General features: G+C 43.8%; 1 protein-coding gene across 1 annotated transcript in view; it reads left to right on the forward strand.

The window, feature by feature from the left end:
- Positions 1-284: 284 nt before the first annotated feature.
- The window catches only part of dnajc6 (DnaJ (Hsp40) homolog, subfamily C, member 6), a gene marked incomplete at both ends in the record, with an annotated part of 31,841 nt that continues 11,975 nt past the window's right edge, over positions 285-20,150 (forward strand). The window contains 5 exons of the mRNA XM_080832033.1: positions 285-480; positions 9,029-9,164; positions 12,189-12,238; positions 18,411-18,559; positions 19,437-19,559. Coding sequence (XP_080688159.1) covers positions 285-480; positions 9,029-9,164; positions 12,189-12,238; positions 18,411-18,559; positions 19,437-19,559 — 654 coding nt within the window. The remainder of the gene's footprint in view (positions 481-9,028; positions 9,165-12,188; positions 12,239-18,410; positions 18,560-19,436; positions 19,560-20,150) is intronic.

The following is a 20,150-nucleotide window of genomic DNA, read 5'->3' on the forward strand; positions in this document are numbered from 1 at the left end:
CAACCGTGAGCCTGAAAGGACCCGTTAACTCAGTGGGGACTGGCTGTCTGCGAGTGCGTGAGTGTGTGTTTAGCGTAGTAGCCTAAATGCGGCTCTTGATGACAAACCTGCCTTTTTGCTCGCTAGGAACAAGGGAACGCTGAATAATCCGGATATCTTGGGTTATCTGTGGGTTACCTTGTTCAGAAATCCTTCAACGGGACATGTGCATCTCCTCCAAAACCTTATAGCTCGCGTTTTTATATTTCTATGCGAATTCTCTTGTTTCTGTATTCGCTGAGTCCATGAGCTTGCTAAGTGGCTACAAGAAAAAGACCAGTTACGATGGATATGAATCTTTGCAGTTGGTCGACAGCAGCGGAGACTTCAATAACGGGGGGAGAGGCGGCGGCCCATTCGGCGGCAGCTTGACGGCGGTTACCCTCGGCTCCAAGGCAGGCCCAGCGCGACCGGACGACTACAGCACCATGGACAGCTCAGGTAAGCGCTATGATAAGCGGAGGCGCGTGTGTTGTCGTTTTGCCGAGCACGACCAATGTGTTAGTGGTTCTTGCGTGCCTAGAGATGTGTAGAGCAGTGGAAATATATATTGTATGTATTTTAGTGTACCTTGAATTCCGTAAGAATAGACTACGTGACCGTTTCGCTTATTCAATTGCGGACCCTTGTGAATATTACGCTGGCTCCCTCTGGATATATTTTCTTAGATATAAGAGCGAGTCATGTATAGGAATACGCGCAACAAATGTGGTCTTGTTGATTAAACAGAGACAGCGTTCTGCTTATTATGACAGGTTAGCATACTGTAATCTTAACGAAAAGGACAAGTCTGTCAGTAGGCCTATAATAAAATCCAGCACCAGTGTTGTTCAGCAGGTGTGGGATAGGGTTAAGTCAGCCCGTAGGTGCTGTGGCGTGTTGTGGTGGGGTGATACAGAGTGCTAACGTTAGCTTATGCCTGCTACCCTACTGCAGTGGCCTGATAGCAGGCAGGCCTTAGGGAATGACACTGAGGAAGGAAGGGGTGGTGGCGGTGGGGGCTAAGGGTTTGGGGTAAAGATGCGTGAGAGAAGTTTCCCTTAAATGTCATCGGGTAACTCTGGCTGTCACAGTTGCCGTCTGCAGTGCTCTAGTAATCCACTAATGCTGTAGCTTTGTCTTGCCCTCTCTGTGTGTTTTTAGACACGTAGACTAGCGGTACCCCTCTTGATTCCTTTGGTCATGAAGATAGAAGCTCTACAGTGTCTACATTGACACCCTTGGACACTGGCAGTGCAGTTTTTAGCCCCACAGACTGTGTGTCATGTTAGCTATTGTGTTTTTTCCCTAGGCAGTCTGGTAGAGAACAGATGGGCTCAGTTTGCAGGCGTTAGAGTCACATATTAATCCATACTAGCTAAATCTGATTGTAGCATTGATTGGTTCATTTTGTCATAGCCTCCTGTTCATAAGCCTGCAATTTTAGACAGCTGTGGAACACTCTCACTATGAATTCAGGTTTACTTTAACCTATGACTTGCCAAAAATGATTGAAAAGCATTATAGGGTATGCAGCATAATAGTGAGACAATAGAAGAGGAATAGCTAAAATGTGCTACATCAATGTTAGCTTCTGTGGGCTGTTAGTGGCAAAGACACTTGGTTTTTGTCTGCTGGTGCTCAATCAATAATTCAGGAGGCAGGGCCGGGTCCTGTGACAGACCACACACACCCACACACACGCACGCACACACACACAACCCCAGAAGGTAGACAAAGGCCCAGGTGTGGTGTGAACAGTGGAGGAGGATGGATAGAGTGAAAGAGAGATAGTCGAACAGAGAGTAGATTTATTTCCTTGTGTGATTTTCCCTTCAAGGTGGGCACAAATGTAAGCCCACACATGTACAAGGATACAGCACACACCACACACATCAGCAAAAATGTATACAGGCACCCCCACACCCACACACAACAGATACAGATGTACTTATAGGCAATCAAGTATGTCAGGTAGGTACATACACTTGCTCACATACACAACACACACACACACACACACACAAACACACACACAGACACACACACACACACACACAAACATGCTCACACACCTGCTCACACACATCCACACTTGTTTACACTTATAAACACACAAAACACACACATCGAGAGCATTAGCAGTGTCACTGGCTGTGCTAGATGTGAGGATGAAAGAGTGTGGTGTGAGTTCAGAGGCTCTGTGAACTCTCCGAGATGCGGTGGCGGCAGAGCCTTTCATGTCCTCTGGGCTCCTTTGCTCTGCTTCAGTCTCACACAGGAAGTTCCTTGTGTCCCGTCCAACAGGAAGCCCTCTATGGCACTTCTCCCTGCCTCAAAAGGAAGGGCCACCCTGTTCAAGTTCATCTGATGTCTTGCCATGAGGGGTGCGAGCATCGTCGTAGTGATTACTAAGCCACGGAGGGCTAACATGGCCATGCGAAGCATGTTCTATCAGCCACCGCTCAGAACTGCTTATTCAAGATAGATTGCATTGTCTAGAAGAAAATAGCATCAAAAACAAACAGCATGCCAATTGGCATACTATAGGCTTATAATGATATAATATTACTGTATTTCTTTCAGAGAGGATACAATTGTTTATATTTTGCTATCTAAAACTGGCATTTACTCCAAATGAATTCAGAATGGGATGCAACAGAGGTTTTAACATGCACCCGACTTGCATGCAGATAACCACAAGTACACTGGTATGTGGTGCAGAGATTTGTGGCCAGTGTTGGGGAGTAACGGAATACATTTAAGGCGTAACGTATTTAGAACACAAAATGTATTCAGATACAGTTACAAGTTAAATTGGTGGTAATGAGAATCAGATTAGTTTTTAAATTGTCATGTGGAGGCTATTTGCTCTCAAATTAAAATCTTCTCATAAATCAGCGCTTCCCCTAAGCTAGTTTTTCTCAAACTGTCCCTGGACTGTGACAAGGAGACTGCAGGTACACAGAGCCCTGGCGCTTCCACAGTTAATGCTGGGTGCTTCGGTCACTCACTAGGTCCCCACAGCCATGGCTGAACTTCTTGCTTCATAACATTTTATTCCTCCTACCTGAGTTAGTGTTGTGTCATGGCACATTCAGAGCAAGCCAGTGTAGATGTCTTTCTAAGGAAACAGCCCGCCGCTAATAATATCGTCTGTAAAAGGAGAGGGAGTGAATTGTCTAAAAAAAACGAAAATACTAAAACCAACTGAACTCGAAAAAAAGAGAAACTTGCAAAAATGTCATATTATTTCACACCACATTTCAAAATACAAGAATAGGCTTGTCTCTGAAAACACACTTTGAGTGACCATGTCATAAGGTCATGTAATTTATCAATTGGAAGAAAGCAGACGTATTGAATGATGTCATTAACTTTTTTATTTACTGCATTATTTCCTACCAAATAAAGTCTGGTTGGGAGTTGTGTGATTGGTGGTGGTGGTGGGCCTTACACCCTCATCATCTGACCTAACTGTTTCCTAAATGTAAGGCAATGCTGTAATGTTGCTGATATAATCCAAAATATTCAGAACATGTTATTCACTATAATAATCAGCTTACATTACACATTACATTTTAGGTCATATATTGTTTAATCTGTAGTGGAATACATTTTTAAAAGTAACCCTCCCAACACTATATGTGGCAATGCAGACAAAAGCTTTGAGGCAGACAGCTCCTGTCCTAATGACTGCAGATCTTGAGGACGTTGAAGGAGTGGGGAGTGTAGGGAGTGTGAGTAAGCGTGTCTACTGGGCAATGTTGCCTCGTGCACATTTCATTTTGGATGTATGCATCATCATGAACACTGAATGTTTGTCATAGTGATGGTAGATGACGCTGGGAATGTTAAGCGTTCTTTTATGCATGGGCCCAATGCAGTGGTGATTAGTACCATCACTGTGTTATGTGATTATGTGTAACTGTGCAGTTCTGTGCTTCTCCACTCTGTGATGTCTTCAGCATGTGATTAAGCACCGCAGCATTTCAGATAATATACTCATGCCAGGGTAACGAGTAAGATCTAATGGGTGTGTCTGTATGCATTTAGCCAAAGCATATAAACCTTAAATAGGTTGTCTTCCTTAAGAATTTCTTAAGTATTTGCAATGTTTCATGTTCCCCAAACATGACCAGCGACGTCTTTAAGAAATTCAGTTAGGACTCTAATACTGGCATGACTTTAGAGGGATATGTCGATATTCTTTGGTTTCTTGTTGAAATTATGGTTCTGGCATAGACCAAGTTGACTTCTAGTCCCTACAAAGGAAACCCCTCCTTTTGGAAATCCCTGTTACTAGAATTATATATTAATGATATGGAATGGATTATTATGGCCCCTTTCTTTTAGTGTTGTATGCCTTTGGTTGAACACTTCATTAGTTCATAGGCATCTAATGCAGCTATTGCAGTTTAGTGCACAGACCCATGCCTTGAGTTCCAGTCATGCCAGGAAGAGCCTTGCTTCTGGTTCATGAATCAGCAGTGTGGGGCACCTGGCTCCATCCTTCAGCATCCTCCAGCCCACTCTCATCTGTGTGGTCTGGCCCTCTGCTGCTGCCGCTAGTGTAGGAGCCATGGCCCACTCTCATCTGTGTGGTCTGGCCCTCTGCTGCTGCCGCTAGTGTTGGAGCCATGGCCCACTCTCATCTGTGTGGTCTGGCCCTCTGCTGCTGCCGCTAGTGTTGGAGCCATGGCCCACTCTCATCTGTGTGGTCTGGCCCTCTGCTGCTGCCGCTAGTGTTGGAGCCATGGCCCACTCTCATCTGTGTGGTCTGGCCCTCTGCTGCTGCCGCTAGTGTTGGAGCCATGGCCCACTCTCATCTGTGTGGTCTGGCCCTCTGCTGCTGCCGCTAGTGTTGGAGCCATGGCCCACTCTCATCTGTGTGGTCTGGCCCTCTGCTGCTGCTGTAGGAGCCATGGCCCACTCTCATCTGTGTGGTCTGGCCCTCTGCTGCTGCTGTAGGAGCCATGGCCCACTCTCATCTGTGTGGTCAAAAAGGTCAACCCTCTAAAGGCCCCAGGTCCCGATGGCATTTCAGGTAGGGCCCTCAGGGGCTGTGCTGACCAGCTAGCAGGGGTCTTCAGTGACATCTTCAACCTCTCCCTCAGCCTGTCTGTACTCCCCACCTGCTTCAAGAGGACAACCATCGTCCCTGTGCCTAAGAACACCAAGGCCAGCAGCATGAATGACTATCGCCCGATAGCACTGACCTCTGTCATCATGAAGTGCTTCGAGCGGCTGGTCAAATCATTCATCTGCTCCTCACTGCCACCCACCCTGGACCCTATGCAGTTCGCGTATCGATCAAACAGGTCTACAGACGACGCCATCGCCCTGACAGTGCACACCGCCCTCTCCCACCTGGAAAAGGGGAACTCGTATGTGAGGATGCTGTTCATTGACTACAGTTCGGCATTCAACACCATCATCCCCTCCAGACTCGTCTCTAAGCTCGTGGACCTGGGACTAAACACCTCCCTCTGTAAATGGATCTACAGCTTCCTGACGGGGAGGCCACAGGTGGTGAGACTCGGTGATCGCACGTCAGCCACAATGATCACAAACACTGGCGCCCCCCAGGGCTGTGTGCTTAGCCCTCTCCTGTTCTCCTTGTTCACCCACGACTGTGCAGCAATGCACAGCTCCAACCTCATCGTGAAGTTTGCTGATGACACAACCATCGTAGGCCTCATCACTAACAATGATGAGTCAGCCTACAGAGAGGAGGTTGACACCCTAACAACTTGGTGTCAGGAAAATAACCTCTCTCTCAACATCAGTAAAACTAAGGAGATGATAGTGGACTTTAGGAGACGGCTGGGGGTGGAGCATACACCCCTTCACATCAACGGATCTGAAGTGGAAAAGGTCAGCTGCTTCAAGTTCCTAGGGGTCAACATCAGCAATGATCTCACCTGGTCTGCCCACACAGACAAGGTGGTCAAAGCTGCCCGGAAACGCCTCTTCTTCCTGAGGCGACTCAGGAAGTTTGGCATGAACCCAGACATCCTCACCAACTTCTATAGATGCACTATAGAAAGCATCTTGACTGGTAGCATCTCAGTGTGGTTTGGGAGCTGCACAGCCATGGACCGTAAGGCCCTACGCAGTGTGGTCAGATCCGCTGAGTCTATCATCGGCAGGAAACTCCCTTCCCTTCAGGACATCTACCTCACAAGATGCCTCAGAAGAGCTGGCAGGATCCTAAAAGACTGTCACCACCCATCCTTCAGACTGTTCACCCTGTTGCCTTCTGGTAGAAGGTTCCGAAGTATCCGGTCTCGCACCCGCAGACTGGAGAACAGTTTCTACCCTAAGGCCATCAGACTCCTTAATGAACAATAATGAACAATAATGCACTCTCATCACTTTACACTCGCCACTTTACTCCTTCACTGCTGTTTGCACTACATTTGCAATATTGCACCACCCACACACTTGAAGTGTCTTTGTCTCTGTGTCCAGGTTATTATGTTTAAATATGTTCAGTATAGCTAAAAATATCATGTAGGTATGTTTATCTGTTTAGTATCTGTTTAGTATGTGTATTTATGTTTAGTATGTGTATCTATATTGTATATTTATTGTTTATCTAGTAGGTCACTACTATGTCTTTTCATATTTTTTATCTAATATTCAGTACTTATTGTTAAGTTATGTTATATCATGTTGGAGTACTTATATGTTTATATGTTATATGTTATGTCTTGTCATGTTATGGTAGTGTGGTATGGTGTCCTGTCCTAAGAATTTCAGTGCCCAGTCCAACTCTGTTGTTCTGTGTACCTGACAATAAAAGACTTGACTTGACTTGACTTGGTCTGGCCCTCTGCTGCTGCCGCTAGTGTTGGAGCCATGGCCCACTCTCATCTGTGTGGTCTGGCCCTCTGCTGCTGCCGCTAGTGTTGGAGCCATGGCCCACTCTCATCTGTGTGGTCTGGCCCTCTGCTGCTGCCGCTAGTGTAGGAGCCATGTCCCACTCTCATCTGTGTGGTCTGGCCCTCTGCTGCTGCTGCTGTAGGAGCCATGGCCCACTCTCATCTGTGTGGTCTGGCCCTCTGCTGCTGCTGTAGGAGCCATGGTCCACTCTCATCTGTGTGGTCTGGCCCTCTGCTGCTGCTGCTGCTGCTGCTGCTGCTGCTGTAGGAGCCATGGCCCCTGCCCCACTGAGCCAGTGCCTGACCGGCTTGTTAAAGAGTCTCAGACTGCGAGCCTCGTCCAAGAGCTCCGGAGGAATGTCCTTCCTCTCCTCACTTCCTCCTCCGCTGGCCCAGTGATGACCCAGCGTGACTAGAGAGGAAATCAGTGTTGTTATCAGCAGGTCTGTTCAGGCCCAAGCCAAATCCTCTTTTTTCTCTCTCTTTTGTGGGTCTCTTAAAATGGACTGATGATAAGAAAGTGGATTTGTGTAGAAGGGCTAGATCTGGGCTGCCCAGTCCTACCCAGACCCCATCTCTTTTGGCCTGCTCGATCCTACCCAGACCCCATCTCTTTTGGCCTGCTCGATCCTACCCAGACCCCATCTCTTTTGGCCTGCTCGATCCTACCCAGACCCCTTCTCTTTTGGCCTGCTCGATCCTACCCAGACCCCTTCTCTTCTGGGTTACCCAGTCCTACCCAGACCATCTCTCTTCTACAGGGTTAGGTGGAAGTCCTTAGTAAAACTGATTTAGCCTATCAAAGCTCTCATGCGTGTCTTAGGCAGAGGGTTTTTATGGCAGCGTGTGTTAGATTAGGATTGAATTGAAACCTGTATAATGATAGATCCCAGAGGGTGATATGTGCTAGCCTATCAATAGCTTGTCATTTTGAACAGCCTGTTCAGGATACATAAATGAAAGGAGTATGGAGACTATTCTGATACTGATGGATAACTCCCTAAAGATGTGTTCCACATCAGATGTTTCTGAGGTGAGAAATTCCCAATGTACAATTTATTAATTTATATTTGGGCTACAATAAGTGAAAATTAGCCTGGGAGTTATTTTGTGGTATATGTTTAGATCTTTATTATTAATATTGAATTGAATTAAATGGTATATGTACCAACTGGTATAACATTTGTAAGACTGTGTGTGTGTGTGTGTGTGTGTGTGTGTCCGTGCGTGCGTGTGTGTGTGTGTGTGTGCGCGCGCGTGTGTGTGTGTTGGTATAATGTGTCTAGAAAGAGAAAAGGGTAAATGTGTTGAGTTGGGAAGGACTGTGATGACTCAGATGCAGCGTCTGGCCATGCTCCAGCCTGACATAAACACTCTGTTCTCTCACTCTTCTCTACCCACACAGATTCTGGTCTCTCCCTCAAGCTGACAAGCACAAACTCACTCACATTCACACACTCACACTCACACTCACTCACACACACACACACACTCATAAACACACAATCGTGCACACACACAAACATGCATGAAGAATTCACATACTTACACAAAGTATTGCACACACGCACATAGATTCAATTAGTGTTCCACATATCCAAGGATTCTAAAGTTATTTTGCATTGAGGGGCAAGACCCACAATATAATTAAGTGTATGTCTGGGAACAACCCAAGAGATGATTACAACTGAGTTTAAGATGTCTAAATAGATTCCAAGACTTTGTGCAGTTAAAGCTGAAAGTGGAGATGTTGACTCAGACACAGAGATTCAGTGGTGAATAAAGCTCTTGTCAAGTTCTGCTCTGGATTCAGAAGAAAAGCCTGCCTTGTCTGCCACCAAAATGTCAACATTTTGCCCGTAGAAGTGCCAAAGTCATGAGTGATCAAGTGCAATGTGCCATGGGGCAGATGAGACACACAATCTGATGCTGAATAGTCACTAATGTAATCTGCTTTGAGATCTAGAATGCTCTTCAGATTCAAATCCTTAAGGTGGTTGCTTGTTCTTTAGTGTGCATCGGTATAGGTTGTATCTTAATAGTTGTGAATGTTCTGTATGTGTATGTGCCATAGTGTGTATGAGATTTTTGCCTCTACTAACTCAATGGTTCTCTTTGCCTAGATATGGATGCCAACTATGGGGGAGGGCTCCTGGACATGGTAAAGGGGGGAGCTGGAAAGTTCTTCAGCAACTTCAAGGACAACCTGAAGGACACCATCAAAGACACCTCCACCAAAGTCATGCACCAGGTGGCCACGTAAGTGTGATAGCACACAGTCACACAAAACACACACACCTCCAACCAAGAGGTGAAATAGAACCTACATGACGGGTAGATTATATTACTTATAGGATCTTGGTATGGAAGCACATACCATAGAGCCCACACATATTTGATAGCCCTTTCTGCACTACTAGCTCTGAGCAGCTCTGTAGGACAGGGGCAGGAACAAGGAAGGAAGGTAAAAGAGGGGTCAAGGAGGAGGATCATTTAGAGGAGGAGGAGAGGAAAGATGATGAAGGTTCTGCCACCCCTGAGCTCTGTGTGCTGGTTTGAAACTCATCTCACGAAGGTGCCTATGTGTTTGTGTATGTCTGTATGCATACTGAACTCTGTGTGTGTGTGCGTGTGTGAGGTTCCTTCGCTTCTTTTTCTGGTTTCGCTCTCTCGAAATTTCTTTTTTTCTTTCTTTCTTCCATTTCTCTCTCTCACACACACACCTTCACACACACACACACACACACACATACACACATTCACATACACACACCTTCACATATTCAAACATATGCACACACACTCATTACCAACCAAATATCCCCTCTCATGTCCTCTTCTCTCTCCCCTCCCCTCTTCTCCGGTCTTTTATCATAGATTATTCATGACAGGTGCTGATGCCAGACATCCACCTAATCAGAGTGAGCCTCCATTGGGGTTTCATTTCAGTGGAAAGTTGTGGTGCTGTTAGGTGTCCTTAAAAGGATGCAAACTCCCATTTAAATCCATGTATCATCCACTGGTTGAATAGCATCTCTGGTTGTTGGTGTCTGACTGTTTGGATAGATTGTGATACAGTGCTGTATTGTTCTGTTTTTTTACAATTGGTTTTGACATTTGTGTGAGTGGTTTGACATTTGTGTCAGTGCAGAGTTCACTTCTTCACACATTCATCAGTAAGCTTGGTGAACTGAACTGTGTATGCTTTTGCAATTCTTTGATTTAAAAAATGCATTCAATGTCCGCTTTTTCCGAGATTCATGAATACCTTTCTCTGTCAATGTTCACCACACACCACGCAACTTGGGCAGACTTTGGCACTCTTTTCAAAACAATTACAGTTTTTTTTTTTTTTTACTACTTACAGATACAAATTCAGCAAAACTAGACGCTAATTCTCAGCCTTTCACTCAGACACCGAACACTTGTGCCTTTTTACAGTTTATTACACGTGTGTACAATTCATCAAAATCTTGACACTATTCACACGACTGCACACACAAAATGCTACATTCACAAAATGCAAACACTTTTCTAAATCAATAACTACACACTAGTGTGATCAATCTTATACACTTCTTTAACAGTTAGGGTTACAGTGCACTTCATAGAGCAATCTGACTAAACTGGTTACAATAGACTGGATACCCTTATTCATTTTGTATGACTATATGTACTGTAACAAATGCACTAATCTGTCCAGAAATAGATACAGCAAAACATAATCTATGCATTGTACACTTGCTTGAAGAGAGGGATGTGCTCAGGTGCGTGTTTGGAAAGCACACTGTGAACATGTTACTGAGACACATGTGAAAATAACTGCATGTTTGGAAAGCACACTGTGTGAACGTGTTACTGAGACACTTGTGAAAATGACTGTAAAACCCTACATGCAATCTTGTGGTTCTTGAGTCATGAATATGCAGTGAATATGGAGGAGTGTTCACCCTCATCAGCATCTCTCTTTAGACACAAGCTGCTGTCCTTCCATCTTCTGTGGACTGGTTTAGACTGGACTCCTGTGACTGGGCTTCTCCCAACACAAATTACAGCAGCGGACTCAGCGGTGCCATTACCGACTAATAGGGCACATATAAACACATATCAATCTTGTACCTCTGTTGGTCACTAGCAGTGATAGCTACTCAGTATTAATGTTTTTGCATTGACAGCCACAATCAAAAAGAGCTTGAATAGAGCTTTAGTGGCATCATCTACTATGGTGCTCTGGAATAAAGCACCTATTGGAATTGCAACCTAAATAAATGCCATGTTTCAAGTCCAGTTCATGGTTCACAAATCATCGATTTGCTGAGCTGCATAACCTGTCTTGGGTCTCTCCCTCAGCCAAGGGTTTATATTTTCTACCTCGGTCAAAAAGTGGCAACTGTGGTTTGGAGTGCTGTGTCTGGGGATCCATTATTCTCTGGCGAGACTAGCTGTCCTTGGCCTCCACGGCGCAGTCCATTTATCTGTGATAGGGCAGCAGCAACTGCGTCCTGATCTATTCACTGAATCCTTCTAGAGCTGTGGGGCTCACTAGAGTTGTATGGGATTGTGAGATGGAGGTTGGATTGAGGGCGCTCAATTGATTTTTGGAGTTTTTGCATAGTATTCAGCACTAGTAGTCTTCTTCAGTGGATTGCCTGGGCTGTTTCTTTTTCAAAATCATACATGGTTATGACGAGTAGGTATGCAATGTTGTCTCTTAGAGGCTCTACAAGCACACCCAACCCTCATTACTGATTCTGATCCTGTCTACCTTTCAGCTGCTGGCCTTATTTATCTGTCTGAGGGAGAAAGTCAGCAGAGCCACTGCAAACATTCCTTCATGCGGAGCCATGTTGGCTCAACAAGGAATCTCTCCACTGCAGTTGCTTGTTTGAGACAGTGTTTCTCTGCAGCGCTGTCTTACCCTCGCCTGTAACACTCAGCTTAAAATAGAAGCTTGTTGGCCAGTTATCTCATTAGGGGATTGTTGCTCTGACATGTTTAGTGAGGTGATTTGGCTGTGACATAATCAGGGCCAGTGTGCCACGCAAAGCATAGTAGGTCTCTAATCTTAGGTTGCAACATCTTCAACCCTCCACAATGAATATGTTTGTATTTATTATTTAAGACATTTTTGTAAATTGCAATATTTGCAATTTCAATATCAGCTATACGCAAATAACTCATTTTGTAGTCAGTTTCTCAGGAGTCATGTTGAATCACCTTAATATTGACCTTAAAGGTTTTAAGATGTTTGAAGGTCATGTCCTTTCCTTGTTTGTTTTGTAGGTACACTAAAGGGGAGCTGGACATTGCTTACATCACTTCACGGATCATAGGTGAGTTATATATAGTCCAATATTGCAAATGGGGCAGAAAGTAAAGACATCCTGATGATGTTCATTTTCTGTGTCCTCCTGTTGCCCTCCCACCTCCACTGCTGGGTCTATCTGCACATGTGTCTATCGACTTAACAAAGCTAAACAAACCTTTCTTCTCTATCAGTTTCCTCACTTTTTTCTCATTCCTCCTCCCACTCTCTTTTTCTCTCTTTCTTGCTCTTTACAAGAACGTTCCCAGACAAACATGAATTCTGAGGCAGACCGGTTTAGTCTTTGGATGAGAGATGAAAATGTTGCCGGTTGTTTTAATGTACTGCTGCTAGGGTTTTTGAGAGAAGTAACTAGACTAGCAGCCAACCCCCTGCCTATTTTGGACACAAAAATGCAAAGACTATTGCTTCAACTCGACTCAACTCAACTCAAGTCAAGTTAACTCAGCTCAACACAGAATGAAATATTAAGCCAGCATCCCAAAGCAAGATGCAACCCCAGGGGTTTATTTGAAAGTTTCCAAAAACAATTCACTAAAAAGAATGGGCACATTCCAGTGAGGCAGAAAATTGCCTTTTTAATTGCTTTGGATAATACTCAAAGCAGCCAATTCAAAAGCCATCTCTATTAGAAGGACCTTTTGTTTTAGCTACTGTATGTTTGGCTGTATGTCTCCCACCTCCTGTGCATGTTGGATGTCTGCTCCTCGTGTCCTGTGTCTCCTCTTTGAGTGGGTGATTTGTCACCTTTCCCGTAGCAGCCGGTTTGATATTTTTAACCTTTTCTTCCTCCTCCACACTCTATTGCAAATGTAATGACCTGGGCCACCAGGAAATGAGAGAATTTGCGGGAGGGGTATATACATGGTATATACAGTCGTATGCAAAAGTTTAGGCACCCCTGATAATCTTTATTACTTTCATTTATAAATTGTTGGGCGTTTGGATCAGGAACTTCTTTGTCACATATATAATACTACATGGACACAGTGATATTTTAGAAGTGAAATAAGGTTAATTAGATAAACAGATAATATGCCAAATTTATAATAACAGAATTAGACAGGTGCATAAATTTGGCACCCCAACAGAAAAATCACAATAATATTTACTAGAGCCTCCTTTTGCCAAAATAACAGCCTCTAGACGCTTCTTATAGCCTCTGATGAGTGTCTGGATTCTGGATGAAGGTATTTTGGACCATTCTTCCTTACAATACAGCTCCAGCTCTGTAAGGTTTGATGGGTGCCTAGCGTGGACAGCCTGCTTCAAGACATCCCACGTATTTTCAATTATATTCAAGTCTGGGGACTGGGATGGCTATTCTAGAAAATTGTAGATGTCCCTCTGCATAAATGGCTTAGTGGATTTGGAGCAATGTTTCGTGTTATTGTCCTGCTGGAACACCCAACTCCGCCGTAACTTCAGCTTTGTTACAGATTCTTGAACATTATTGTCAAGAATTTGCTGGTACTGAGTTGAATCCATGCGACCATCAACTTTAAATAGATTTCCAGTTCCTGTACTAGCCACACAGTCCCACAGCATGATGGACCCCCCACCTAATTTTACTGTCGGCAGCATGTGTTTTTCTAGGAATGCTGCATTAATTTGCCTCCATGCGTAACGCCTCTTGTTGTGACCAAATATCTCTATCTTTGTCTCATCATTCCACAGCACTTTGTTCCAAAATGAGCCTGGCTTGTTCAAATGTAGTTTGGCAAACCTCAAGCGAGCTTGTTTGTGGCGTGTGTGCGGAAAAGGCTTCTTCTGCATCACTCTCCCATACAGCTGTTTTCGGTGCAATGTGCGCTGAATGGTTGAGCAATGCACAGTGACACCATCTGAAGCAAGATGACCTTGCAGATCTTTGGAGGTGGTCTGAGGGTTATTCTTGACCATTCTCACCATTATTCGCCTTTGCCTTTTTGTTATTTTTCTTGGCCTGCCACTTCTAGCCTCAGCAAGAACTGTGCCTGTTGCCTTCCACTTCATAATTTAATTCATTGCAGTAGAAACTGATAGCTGAAACCTCCAGGATAACTTTTTGTAGCCTTCCCCTAAACAAAACTGCTGAACAATCTTTGTTTTCAGATAATTTGATTGCTGTTTTGATGCCCCCATGTTGCCACTGTTCAGAGGAGAATCAAAGAGAAGCACAACTTGCAATTGGCTACCTTAAATACCTTTTCTAATGGTTGGATGCACCTTTCTATGGAATTGAAGGCTTGACGAGCTAACCAGACTAATTCTGTGTTGCATTTTATCAGCATTGAGTAGGTACAGGTATTCAAATCAACAAAATTATGAGGGTGCCCAAACTTTTGCACATTTGATTTAATTTCACACCAATAAATACCGCTACACTAAATATCTTTGTCTGGAAAACACCCCAGCACTCAGTGATAACTACAAAATAAATATTTGACCACTGTGATCTTTTTTGGTGAAGACGGAGTAAATTATCATGCAGCCTTAGAGGGGTGCCTAAACTTTTGCATACGACTGTACATGATAGAAGAAAGGTTTGGGAGAAAGCTTTCAAGTATTGTAGAAAAGCTTAGTGGGTATACAGTGTGCTCGTAAGATTACTATTACAAGGATAAGTAGAGTAATGGAACAGAGTAATGGAACAGAAAACTATGTCGATGGTGGCAATTATTTACATTACAGGTAAATGCTAGCACAGACTATGGGGTAGAATAAGTGCATGACAGTGTGGTGGGGATGGGTAGATGGAGGCAGCGAGTTTCTAACAGTAGGTAATATGGCCACTTTATCAGTCTCAGTAATAACATAATATGATCTAGAAAGAGAGGGAGAGGCTGCTCGACAAGGGGTATGGGGAATTTTGTCTATGTTTAGTTTTGATGAGTTATGTTTAGTTAGCTGGCAACAGTCACAACACGCGTTGCATGCTGTATCTGGGAACCGTACAGGCCCTCCTTCGCAGTACAACATGCGCTGTCTGTAGCCCAGTTTTATTGATATTGGACATTTGATATGTGTTTAGTTGTGATGAGTTATGTTTAGTTATGTTGGCTAGCTTGGTGCGTGGGGATTTTTAGTTCTACAAGCATAGTAAGAGTGGAGGGATTCAATAGCAGTGCACAACAGCGCCATATGCTGTACCCGGGACCCGTAAAAGCCTCCTTGACAGTAAAGCATGTGCTGTCTGTAGCCCACTCCTGCTTAACAACATGGCTGACAAGAAGAAGATGTTCATGTTTTGAGTTCTAGTAAGTGTGCAAGCAGCAGCGTTCTATTTTTGAGTTCTAGTAAGTGTGCAAGCAGCAGTGTTCTGTATAAGCTGAAGACTCTTTATTGAGTTGTTGCTTCACCCGGGAAGGAGATCATTGCTGTAGTCTAGTCATGTTGGACATCTTTGGAGGTTGATAATTGCACAGAGGTTTTTGGTACTAGTGTTGGATGTTGATGAGATGACATCAAGTGTGGATAGATGGCAAGATACTGTCATTCTCAAATGTTTAGGGCCTACAAGCATAACCTGAGTTTTATCTGAGTGAAAGAGAAGTCGTTAGTCATCCAAGCTTTTACATCTTGCAGGCAGACTGCTGTCTTGGGTAGCTGTACAATTTCATCTGGTTTCATGGATAGGTAAAGTTGTTTCAGCATACTGTAGCAATGGAAGTTAATGCCATACTTCCATATGACAGCACGCAAGGGTAGCATGTACAAGGAGAAGAGCCATGGTCCAAGCACAGTGCCTTAGTGAACATCATAACTTAAACACAGCCCTTGATGCCAACATGAGCAACCTGTATTGTAATGCACCCATGGTCAGATGCAATTATTAGGTCATTCAGAACTTTGACCTAGGCCGTTTCAGTGCTGTGATCAGTAGGGATGCACCGAATCCAGTATTCGGATTCGGATTCGGCCGAATATTGGTCTTTTTTGAGGGGTTCGGGTTCTGCCGAACCTTGGCATTTTTTTCAACCGAACCCGAATCTATTAGAGGCTGGCGCTTGGTTTACTCATAGCAATTTATGCTCCCTGAAGGTTGCGTGTGTTGCCAAGCAATTCACCGCCAGAACAATAGGTGGAGCAAAGTTTAATTCACGTATATGAGCCTGTCATTTGCCCAGCAGATAGAAAACTGTTTCCCTAACAGAAAGTCTGAAACTTGAAGTTCTTTTCAAACCTTTGCTTGGGTAGCACTGTTAAACTGAGCAGACATGCAGAATACATTTTAGTAATCTCATCACCTAACATTCGTTTCTAAAATCGATCACATAGTATTGCATGTTTTACTGTGATAGAAAATACGTTAGCTTAATGCTAACGTATATGGGAAATCCCATAGACACCGCTCTAGGTATTAGCATCAATTAATTCACGTTAACGTTTTTGTATGAGCCTGACATTTGCTCGGCAGATAGATAACAGGTTCCCTAACAGAAATTCTATTATCCATGTATTGATTAATGTTCAATAACATTCATTTCAGTTAAGTCTACAAACATATATATATTTTTTTTTTAAGAAAAACACTTTACTTTGCAGAAAGTTGCCTATTTTTTCCCAGTGAAAATTAAATAAAACGAAAAATACACTGATGTTGACGTTGTTTACTTCATTAATGTAGGATTCGGTATTCGGATTCGGATTCGGCAGAATCTTAACCAGTGGATTCGGTATTCGGCAGAACCCTAAAAATCTGGATTCGGTGCATCCCTAGTGATCAGCTCTAATGCCAGATTGGAGGTCTTCTGGTTTTTATGTAGAAAGGATGTAGGCTTCTTTGCTTTTACTTTTTCAAGTATTTTCAGTAGTTTTGTAATAAGTGTGTGTGTGTTCATCATGCTGTGTGTGTGTGTGAGAGTGTGTAAATGTGGGTGTGAGTGTGTATGTATATGTGTGTGTAAATGTGTGTAAATGTGTGTGTGTGTGTGTGTGTGTAAATGTGTGTGTGTGTGTGTGTGTGTGTGTGTGTGTGTGTGTGTGTGTGTGTGTGTGTGTGTGTGTGTGTGTGTGTCTGTATAAATATGGGTGTGAGTGTGTGTGTGTACCGTAAATGTGGATGTGAGTGTGTGTGTGTGTGTGTGTGTGTGTCTGTGTCTGTGTGTGTTAATGTGGGTGTGTGTGTGTGTGTGTGTGTGTGTGTGTGTGTGTGTGCCTGTGTAAATGTATGTGTGTGTGGGTGTGAGTTTCTGGGTGCTTTAAGGTCAGATTCCTCTGGGTCTCTAGAGGTCTGATGCCTGTGTTGTAACCCTGCTGTAGCCAGCTGCCCCACAAACATCCACACATCAGTGCACATACACACAAACACAGAAACTATTTCATTACACACAAATCTATCTGATTCTTATTGTCTTTCTGTCTATCTCTTGCCCATCCTCTCTCTTACACACACACATTAAGGTGAACTTACATACCTGGAGACAAGCTCTCTAGCTCTTATGTGTAGGCTTCAACCTTTCCCCCTTTCTCTGCTTAGATGCAGGAGCAACACACACGCACACACACGTGCACATACACACACACACACACACACACACACACACTCACGCACACAACCAATTCTGTCTGGCCTAGTTTCACCAGGCAATTGAGACAGTTGGCTTAGAACATCAAACATATACGGAAGACTCGCTGCTGGCCAAGGACAAATATGGGCCATATTCACAGGTAATACAGTCACTGTCCCACTTTGATCTCAAATATGAACCATATCCACAGGTAATCCAGTCACTGTCCCCCTGAGATCTCAAATATGAACCATATTCACAGGAACTATAGTCATTGTCCCACTTAGATCTCAAATATGAACCGTCCATATTCACAGGAACTACAGTCACTGTCCCCCTGAGATCTCAAATATGAACCATATTCACAGGAACTACAGTCACTGTCCCACTGAGATCTCAAATATGAACCATATTCACAAGTAATCCAGTCACTTTCCCACTGAGATCTCAAATATGAACCATATTCACAGGGACTACAGTCACTGTCACTCTGAGATCTAATCAGAGGTTGTAAACACACACCTTCATGCTAGGTGCTGTCTCATAATAACAGCTTAATGCTGTTCATCTCTCATCCAGTAATAATTGTCTTTCTTGCTTTCCAAAGGCAGAGTCCACATAATCACAGACATATGCATATGATTGTGTTTTGTAAATCGCTACTTGTCTGTGTCCCCACTCTGTTAGTGATGACGTATCCTTCGTCCGCTGTGGAGATGGGCTATGCCAACCACGTTGAGGACATGCGCTCCTTCCTGGACTCACGGCATGCTGACCACTACACCGTCTTCAACCTGTCGCAGAGGAACTACCGTGGAGCCAAATTCTCCAACAGGGTGAGAGACCCACCTCTGAGCTGAAAGGACCAGACTGTGTTGGCTGCCGTAACTTTGACTCAACATCAAGCTGTCTGGTTTAGAGAATATATATCTATAACTAGACATGATGAAGTGTTCAGTAAATTGTACAGCTTATTCTGCTGGTTCTTCTCTCACTGAAGCAGCAGTTCCGGAACAGTTGTTGTAGTGTTACTAGTTAACAGGTTCAGGATTTAAAAACAGCTATTCTGTCTCTGAGTTGTGGAAACAGTTTTAAAGTCAAATCAGTGAACAGAGAAGGAGACTGGCACGGGACTGGAGACTGGCACGAGACTGGAGATTGGCACGAGATGTGGCACATACATACTCAATTTCAATCTCAATCTCACACACACAGACTCAATCTCTCTCTCTTTTTCTTTATCACACATACATACTCAATATCTCTCTCTTTCTCTCTTTCTCTCTCTCTCACACACACGTACTCAATCTCTCTCTTTCTCTCACACACACATTCTCAATCTCTCTCTTTCTCTGTCTCACACACACACATACTCAATCTCTCTCTTTCTCTCACACACACAACATACTCAATCTCTCTCTTTCTCTGTCTCACACACACACACATACTCAATCTCTGTCTCTCTCACACACACACATACTCAATCGCTTTCTTTTTCTCTCTAGCACACACACATAATCTCTCTTTCTCTCTCTCACACACATATACTCAATCGCTCTCTCTCTTACACACACACACACACACAAACACATACTCAATCACTTTCTGTCTCTCTGTCACACACCCATACTGAATCTCTGTCTTTTTCTCTCTCTCACTGCAGCATCCTCCTCTTCCAATGTTTAAGTCTTTGTTTATGCCCCCCCCCCACAGGTGTCTGAATGCAACTGGCCTTCCAGACAAGCCCCTAGTCTCCACAACCTCTTCGCTGTGTGTAAGAACATGCACAACTGGCTCAAACAGAACCCCAAGAATGTCGGTGTCATCACCTGCTCGGTAAGATGCCATCACCATCTGAATATAAATTCTGGATTCTTTGCTTGTAAGGCAATGCATTTCAATTGCTTCGAATGAAAGAAAAGCTTTTGCAGCATGTCCTTGCCAACTATATCGCCAACAGATACTAGCTATAACGTTAGTATGCTGTTATCAGTGCCAGTTGGGCTGTTGGTGGTGTCTGCAAAGGTTTGAGCACTTTTAGGTGGTTAGCTTGCTCCTTTCAGACAAAGCCTCCTTACTGCTGGAGACCGGACATAGTATTAGGATATGTGAAATATGACATTAAATATTTTGTTCTGGTTATTGAAGTGTCATGTTATGTTGTACTATGTAATGTTTTGTTATGGTAGGTTGTTGTGCAGTGCCTTGTCCTAAGAATTTCAGTGCCCAGTCTGATCTGACAATAAAAGACTTGTAACTTGTAACTTGTAAGTGTATTTCTATAGTTATATATGGTAGGGAATGTATACATCGCTGCCATTGATGCACATGTCAATGAAAATGACTGTGAGGAAGTTAATCCTTTTAAGCTACCGGTATTCCTTTTTAAGATAACAGGAGATCAGATAGCATCTGTCTTTTTAATTA

The sequence above is a fragment of the Sprattus sprattus genome, assembly GCF_963457725.1.
Source record: "Sprattus sprattus genome assembly, chromosome: 2".
NCBI lineage: Eukaryota > Metazoa > Chordata > Actinopteri > Clupeiformes > Clupeidae > Sprattus > Sprattus sprattus.